General features: G+C 39.2%; 1 protein-coding gene across 1 annotated transcript; it reads right to left on the reverse strand.

The window, feature by feature from the left end:
• Nucleotides 1-1190: 1190 nt before the first annotated feature.
• Nucleotides 1191-6065, reverse strand: LOC124295411. The gene is made up of 5 exons (XM_046745351.1): nucleotides 5916-6065; nucleotides 3823-3993; nucleotides 3078-3296; nucleotides 2568-2873; nucleotides 1191-1405 (listed from the first exon to the last, which is right to left on the reverse strand). The coding sequence occupies exons 1-5, from the start codon at nucleotides 6063-6065 to the stop codon at nucleotides 1286-1288; spliced, it is 966 nt and encodes a 321-aa protein (XP_046601307.1). The 3' UTR covers nucleotides 1191-1285.
• Nucleotides 6066-9242: the final 3177 nt, after the last annotated feature.

Below are 9242 nucleotides of genomic sequence, written 5' to 3' on the forward strand. Positions count from 1 at the left end.
TGATCGGATTGTATTTCTGACCAACGCTCATCACCTGTTCTCTGGCGATGAGCAGATCTCAAGAGGGAAACAGACAGAGAGATCTTACGTTAGGCGGATTGTCTGAAGCGATTCTGTTATAATGACACAGTTGTGGTATAAGAGTCCATACCTATAATACCAACATGCACGCCCGGCGCCCGACACGAATGACATCACTATCGCATCAGGTTGCGCTTTGCTTAGTACGGTAACGTAAGTACCGTCTTGGCATCAAATTGTTTAAATATCTTGGTAGGCGGAGCTGCATCACATCAAGGATTGCAGGACAAGGTTAAGATAGGATAGCAGCTGAGGCGTCGATTAGTTCACCGTGAGAAAATACCAAGGCGTGATACTCGGTAAACGGAAATTATTATAACGTAATAGCTAGGTTGACTCACAATCAGTGATGAGAACTATGTAGAATATATCGGCGTTAGTCCAACGATCAATCTTGGAGGTTGCGCTTACGCGTGACAGTCATCGTTTCTCATAATTTTATTCAACGATTTTGATTTCTCGCAGGATTCAGAAGCATGATTTTACTACAGTCCAAGTAATCAAGGATTTCCGGTGCAAACTTCGAAGCTACTTTATAATTGCGACGCGACGTTATAATATTCTCGGATAAATGTATAATGGACTGGTCAAATGGAGTCGGCTAGACTTTAGGGTCTAAAGTTTAGAGCAGTGATCTCACATTTCGGCAAATTGAGTTCAAGGCTGACCGAAAACATTCTTTAAGAATGAAAATTACGTGCAGTTATAACGCAACGTCGTTTGTGAGCTTCACGCACGAATTTGGAGCATCGTCGAGGTGTGCGATTTCCGCGATTCGAAGGTCTCGGGGTGAAGTCATTCTCAAACGAGAATCACCGCGATTTGTTACACAGAAAATTATGGATTCGCTGTTCCAGCAGCGTGTCCAGAGTGATAACAAAGTTGGAAACGTTGTATATTTTTGTGTTTTCCAATGAATTGGTCGGTTTGTTTTACACCGGGTTATCACCTCGGGTCGTTGTTTTTATCTTTCATAATGATAAACGGGTCATTTTCAAGAAACAGAGTATAAAAGAAATTAACGAACAAACAAACGCGATTGATCAAGGTTTGGTTCTGGTTGTATTTCAAAGTAGAAAAAAAAAACAATGAACAAAACGGCATAAATAATAACGTCGATTGGATTTATATAACACTTGCGCGATGAAGAAAATGTCCTTTTCTCGTTTACAGACATGATCAGGACACAATCTTGAAGCCCTCATCACATAACATGAACGACTTGAAACTCATGACCTGGAACACTGCTCTTGCATTCCTGCTTCAACATTCGTATAAATTCGACGCAACAGCAGTAAAGTTGAACAGGTTCATCCTCGATGTTCTGAGTGTGAGAAAAGACGAAATGTCAGCTTAGTTGTCGCTTAAGTTGCGAGTAATTAGACGCCGTTTAATTATCACGATCCTCGAGTCGACTTACAACCACACAACGTGAAGGAATGGACGGCGCTTTAACATTGTCGCAATTAAGGTTTCCTCTTTAAAAATACCCAAATGAATATTAGACATTCAGAGTCCGCGCTCGGCTCGCACATTGCTGAGAGTCCTCGTTGCATCACGTCGACTGGTTAATTTATTTTATGGCAATTCCTTCGGGTCGTTGGAATATCAATCATTCGCGGGCTGATAGGCATTACAGGCTTAAGGTATTAATGATATGTGGAATCGAGAATTATTACATAAACTCGCAACAAGTAGAAGGAAAGGATAATTCGTCCTGTGAACAAATGCATGTGACAGAAGTTGCGGTTTCACGGTATCGAATCATCAAAATTCCAGTACCGATTACTTCATCGTGCATTTATCAATGATGGCTCAAGGTTTCAGGTGACTCTGATACTCCTTATCGAAATTAATCATAGTGCAATCATTCCAATCGGGCAATAATTCCACTTAATTACTTCGGAATCATCATTCATCAGAAGAAAACTTCATTTTAAAAGAGGTATAAAAACTTCGTTTAACTGAGGTGACTCTTCACGGAATTAAACATCTGGTACCAAAGAATGAACATTTTGCCGGCCAAGTTTAGCGCCGTGGTTATAAAACTCCTTCTTAAGCATTGCCATTGCCTATTAAACTTTCTTTATCAATCTACGGTCAACTGCGTTTATTTTTTACGACGAGACGAGTAACTGGCTGACTTCAGATAAGAGCGGTCACTGCGGTACCGGCAATTGGCTCGGTAATGAAGAAGCCTCGAGGCACATGTTCCAAGTCGCACAAACAGAGCTCGATTCGACTTGATTAGACCGGAGGAATGTTTATGATAAAAGGATAAAAGTAAAATCTGAAAACGTTGCGGTTGAACTCGAAAAAAATGCACAGAGAAAAGACTGTAATTTGAAAATTGGTTTGAGGTTCTGAATCGCTCGAAAGATCTGATCCACTTTTGAAAATATATCTTCGAATTACGAGAGGAAAAGCAACCGTCCATTCTGACAACGAGGTGGTAAACGAAGTTAACGGCAGAAAGAAAAACTGACAATTTCCTTGGGGCCCATGGATTCTTGAAGAATTTTATCCAGGTCAACGAAAGGGTCTATTTCGTCGACTTCGGTCTTCGAATTGCCTCGAAGCTTCTCAAGCAGCTTTGAGGTCCTTCTAACCTTCGTGTTCCCAGGCTCGTTGGATCGATTCTGCCCGCTAGAAGTTCCCGGAAGAGTCATTCCCGATGTGCCATCCGGTTGGTACTTCGCTTCCGTTCCACCTGACGTCATTCCGTTTCTCGATCCGTTAATAGATTCTCCAGCACTCTCATTGGCTTGCATCTCTTTCTCCTTTTTCTTATCCTGAGACAGAACAGGTTGCAAAACAAACTACTGATCAAGATAATCACACAACGACTCGGATCTGAATGATGAATTATGAGAACAAATCACGAGGCTGAAGTTGGTGACGTTGATGTATCGAGATGTTGAAAAGCAAATGACTATTTCGCACCTTTGGAAGTTGAATTTACAAAATTGGAGTTTGTTGATTGAAAATCGACCTACCCACCACCAGCAATCGTAGAGGAGCCAAGCATGCACGATGTAGACCGAAGAACCGATCAGCGATAGTGCGCAGACTGACAAATCATGGATGAAAATCGGACTTTCGGCGATCTCGTGGTCGGTCATAGTGTGAACGTCAATAGAGAGTTCAGCATGCCTCATGATTAAGATTGCACCGGTGAGCATGCAGATCCATCCGATTACGGAAATGGTGACTGGCTGTTTCGGTCAGAGAGAAGTGGTCTTTTTTGTTCCTTGACTTTTTAGCGAAAGAAATTTTCAAAGAAACATATTCATTTTATACGGAATTTGGCAAATTCTGAAGATGTTTGCGGATTACAGATATTATATCACACGGGGATTATGGGATAGGCTCGATAATGCAACGGCCAGTTTTGGTTTTTCTAATGTTTGACAAACGACCCATGCACTGTGTTTTTGAAAAGAAAGAATAAAAAAACAAATTCCCAGGCACGTGTAGCGTCTTTTTTGAAAGTAGATTACACGCTTTTTCGACTGTCGTTAGACGATCAATTGGAATACCTAACACATGAACGAATTTCTTTTTACAGTTTCGGATGATTATTAAATATGTGACAAATATAGAGATTTGCAATTAATAATGCAGTTTTACTTTCTTCAATTTCTGCATCGCTCAGAATTAATCGTTCATGCGGTTTCTTTTAACGGTACGAAATCTTTAGTACTTCGTTGCATACATAAATATGATTCGAAATATGCTTACGACGATGGGTTTTGGGTTCGGTATGAATTTCAACATTCTGCTAATGGCGAGTACCAGACTGGCCAAGAAACAGCACGGGTATATTATGATGATCGATAAATCGGACAGGTTTGATATTCCATTTAACCAAATTCCGATTATGTGATAGACAAATACCAGCCCAGCAGCGATCTGGAAATCCAAATGATTTCAAGTTTATTTCACTACAAGAAAGTTTCTTTCACAATACTAGATGAAAGATTTTTATACGTTGAAGAAAACGGTTATTTTTTTCATTCGTTTCTTACGTTCAATAATGACTACCGATGCATTTCAGGCATTGTACTATTTAAAGACGATGCGAATAGTTACTTAGCACCGTTAAAATTAAATCACAAATTTTTTTTATCTAAATAATGCATGATTTGATACTCTCTCTTTTACATCAAAATCTGTGTATTTATCATTTTTGTTTTTTTTAAAATAATTTCTCGATTACCACTCGCAAGTTGCAAATCGTTTTATCGTCTCACTTTTTCTAAGAACATAAACAAGGTAAAAAATTTCAAACTCAACAAATGCCCGTCCGTTTTGAATAAATATTTCAAAACTACAGCGTATGAGAAAACATTAAACGCCAGAGTGATAACACTATTGTTTTCTGTTTCACTATTCTAGATTTATACCGGAAATTCTACACTAGATGTGATACTGCTGGAAATCATTAATCTGCGTTGCAGCGTCGCGATGCGTTTTCATTGCGTTGCTGTATCATATTGTCACATACGCTGCACTTTCGAGATATTATGCATGCCTATAACGACACATGAGACGATCTGCTGCAGCTGTAATGCAAGCGACCCAGTTTCTCGATAAGTTAGTACAACTACTACTCGTCAAGATTACGTATGATATGTAAATAAAACACATTCTTTCATTTTCAACTGGACTACTTTTTTCCTCGACCTGTTGACAATATTTTTCAAAATTTTACTCCAAATTTTAATGTGTTTTGGAGACAAGGACGCGCATGTCGTAAAGACAAAAAAAAACTGCAAAGCATATATTATTGTGTTTCCAAATTCGATAAATCGGTATAAATCTGTAATTTTGCGATAATTTCAACATGTATGTACGTTATAGTAACTAGAATAACTGAGTAAAACAGGTATCGTTAAAAAAAAAACTGTTTGAATATTGTTGGAATTTTGCGCTATTGTCGATTCTTTTTTGGTTATTGCAACGCAAAATCAGTTTGTGAGGTTTAGTCTACTTTTTTAGTTGAATAAGGCTTCAACGTCAATTTATTGTTGCACAAGCATCAAATTTTCCCAACAGTTACAAGAAAATATAGCAACAGCGATCGTAATGAGAAAGAATAGTAACGGATACTAGACTTTCCGGTAATAGCTAGAAAACTAATTTTTCTTTTCTACCTAGGACTATATTTTTCGACCGTAGTAAAAAATGAAAATAGTTAAGAACTGAGCGCTAACCGGAACTAAAAATTTCTCTCGGTGTACGTCACGTTTTTCTTACAAAACATCGAAAGAATAATTTTCCAATGTGTTGTACCGAGTCTAAAAAAATTTCCCACATATTTTGGACACTGCAGCAAATGAACGTACCAAGTAAATTCTTAACAAAGCTATACGTGTTATGTAACGCGAAACTGACGTTTTTTCCTCCTTAATCGTTGTTATGATTTGTTTTTTTTTTTTTTTTTCTTACAGGTTTTATTTTTATGCGCTACATTTTAATCAGCCCCGTCGTTTCTGTGTTACCTCAAGGTGTCTCGGATTACCAGAAGAAAGGAAGAAGGAAGCCTGACCTAATTTTTTTAAACAAGCGGTTTGTAATCTCTTTGTTTTGTAATTCTTTACCCCTTCATAGTTATCTTTGATGAATTTATAACACCGGATTCTTTCGCCGTTGTTCACTCTCTCTCTCTCTCTCTCTAGAATTAGAGGCAGTGTAAACAAATCGATAAAATGAATAAATTAAGAAAGTATTAAAAGCAAATGTTTCTTGTTTGAAAATCTTGATTTTCCCTTTTCTAAATCCTATATCGATCAATCACGGACAGTTAGGTAATTTTTTATGAATCCACTCACACATTGAAGAAACCGAAACGAGGCGTGCACGATGTCACTGTGATCCTGTTTTTCCTTTCCCGATTCATGATCGTTACGTGACTTTCGTTCACCTTTGTCAGAGGTCTTCAAACCTTCCAAGTCTTTGTCAAACGAATTATCCTTCTTCATTTGGGGTTATCTAAACGAGCCAGAGCTTCGCCACGATCATCGACGATCAAACCCAACATAACCAAAAACGATCCAGCGGTTGTATCCATTTTGTAGATCGTCGTTGATCAATTTTTTTTCTCACCTCTTCTCTGTCATACTCAATGTCTTCAGAATTCTTTCAATTTTTTTTTTTTTTTTTTGCCGCTACGTTTCTACTCTACAAATATTTAAAAGCAAAGAAAACAAATTCCGTTCAGGTAGAAGAAAAGTCCCGAAAACAAATTTCAGGTAGCTGGGTAGCAAATAGTCAATCCATAATATTTCATAAGTATCGTTGGTACATATTTCCGCAAAGCATTCCAATATCCTTGGAGAATCCTTAAGATTAATTTATATATATATATATATATATATATTATGTATGTTACATAAGCAACAAGTTATTCGAGAAATAATTTACAGAAGCATACACAGTCACGCGTATTATGTGTAACGGTAATAACTCTGCAGCTTCTGAACAGAATTAACAGTATAAACTACAGCTCTATAAGACAGTCCAGCCTTTCTCTACATGGGACTCTGGTTAACCTCGATGCTGCCAAGTTGTGCATGTGCATGTGATGCTTAGATACAGGTTGCACGCACCGAGTGAAAAATAGAAGCAAAAAAAAATAAAGGAAAGAAAAGAAAACAATCGAGGTGTAGCGGTAATTAAATTACTTCAGAAATAGTTGCAGTTGGTGCAACAAAGTTTTAAATACTCTTCTCAAAACCTTTGTCCATCTCTAATGTTCATTTCCAAGTGTAAATCAGTCCTCGGGAGACGTTTGTTTCAGGCACAAACAAAGAGGAAGAAATAAAAAAGAAGATGATAGTTGGGGAGAAAAAACTGGAGCGTTTCTCGAAATTTTGTATGGGAATTCTTTGGGGGCAGCAGATTGAATCAAGAGTGATTCCATGGCATTCTTGACCAAATACCAGCTCTATACACACATGCGTGTAAGATCCAATTCGTGTGTGCGTGTGTGTATCTGTGTGTGGGTGTGGGTGTGTACAGGTATACAGTCCAGGGATGATGCAGCGTTGAAGAACGAAGCGTGAATCTCACCTCAAAGAATTCCGGCCATGGGATTATACAGACTGTGAGAGTGACGTCATTTATATGTCGTTGACTCTCTTTCGGTCCATGCGGGTTAAGGGAATGCGCCAGATCATAATCTCGATCGCAGGTAGAAGATAGAGTAGGAAATGGTCACGCACAGTGGCTGGATTTAATGTTTTTACACCAGTTTTCATCGTACACCGATCAGTATTCAAGATTTGCTCCAAATCTGCGTCAGATACTATCCGAAATCATTTTCAATCGCGTATAAGAGACTCAATGTTGACGTAAATGCTTTCAATTCAATGTTCTAACGTAGTCGGTTGATTTCACGAGAAGCGATCGAGTAACGAGGTATCGAATTACATCATGTTCAGTTAATGCCTTTTTTGGACACCTTACAAATCCAAATTAGGTCGTCTCGAAGTAGGAATCCAAACTGAGTGACTTCAGGTTTCTCATGAAGCGAGGCAAGGTGTAATTGACATTGTTGATTCCAAAAGTTACTCTCAGTCACGTGAAGTTCAAGTTGAATCTTTGTACCCAAACTAAATCATGAATTCACATAAAACTATGTAAGGTTTGCAATGTCCAGTCAGAGAATACCAAATAATCCAAATTTCACGTAAGCTTGGAGACCTCAAATTATACTTCACGAAGTTCGGTGATGTTCAAATATCTTGAATACATCCTCTCAAGTGCGAATGGGAAGTTCTTAAGAGATTTTTCTGATACACCATAGTAGAGTTCGCAACTTAATCAAGTCATCCGATGTTAGATAACCATTTAAACTCCATCTTAACCCCTCGCACATTCCATATTTTTTTTTTTTTACCAGCTCGCGCATTTAATGCTCTAATCGTCAGGTTTAGATAAACTGAATTAGCGTTAGCGATTTCCGTATCTTTTAGTGCGAAGTATGATGATCCGATGATCTCGATATTGGTCGGACGGTGCCTGCAGTGTATTTCCGATCACTCCAACAAGCTACAACAAAACGTCGTCCCTCCATTTTGCAAGTGAGTGTTATAATCTACAGAGAAGAATTGCGAAAGGAACTATAAAGCAACTACGGATATATTACACGGCAAAGACTGGCCTGCAACCCATCCTTCATTCCTTCCGCGATTAGACAAACGCGGCACTGTCTCAACGCCCCAAGAACTTCTCCTCTTCGCTGCCTTCTTCTGCCTGGTTAACTACCCGTCACTTCCTGTTTCCTGCCGCGTTCACCTTCTATGCTATCCGCTCATCGCTGACCGATGCTTCTAGCTTCTGGATCCAGAGTGTCGATCATTTGCGGGACCACCGGTCAGCGCAAAGCGTGAAAAGACGTAGAAAATTAATTTAGACAAGGTCTGCAGGTAGTCCAAGTCTCGATCCATGGATCAGACGTCGTTACCGATGTACAATTCTTCAAGAGAAACTTAATCAGATGCAAAAGTGTCCGATCACAAGGTCTGGTGGTCCAAGGCTCTGTCCATGGTCAGTAATCATCACTGACGTCTCATTCTTCGATGGATTTGAAGGACAGCTCGTGGCTTTTCTATGCTTAGAACTTTTTTGGGTTGGACTTATTGTCCGAACTGTTGGACACCGAAGAGTTCGGTTGAAAAATAATAGTTAGGTAAAGTTCACAAGTATCTAGAGGTAGCAGAAATTTTTATGCACAATTCGTGCGATGGCAGTATTTTTCATTTCTGCCAACTGCAAAACATCCCGAGCTCGAACTGGATTGAGACTCATCACTGAAGATCAATCGATATCAATGCTGAGCACATTTTGGAGATTTTTCGTGCCGAATAGGTATAGAAATGAAGATAAAATTGAAGGATCGAAAAACTTTTTCCCCGAATGATCGAGACTCGTGATTCATGGGGAAAAGGAAACGAGGGAATGCAATTGAGGGTCGTCTGCTTTTTGGGCACGGCTGAGACACTCTGGAGGGTCGCGAACCACCAGCTTGGATAACATCCTGCAGCACGTTTCGAACTGTCGTTTCCTCTGTCCCTCGGGGTCTGAAACTATCCGGCAAACTGATAACAACACGTAGTGCTACTCACGGTTATCCGGGTACTCAGATCTCTAGAGAT

This window comes from Neodiprion lecontei, chromosome 7, assembly GCF_021901455.1.
Source record: "Neodiprion lecontei isolate iyNeoLeco1 chromosome 7, iyNeoLeco1.1, whole genome shotgun sequence".
Taxonomy (NCBI): Eukaryota; Metazoa; Arthropoda; class Insecta; order Hymenoptera; family Diprionidae; genus Neodiprion; species Neodiprion lecontei.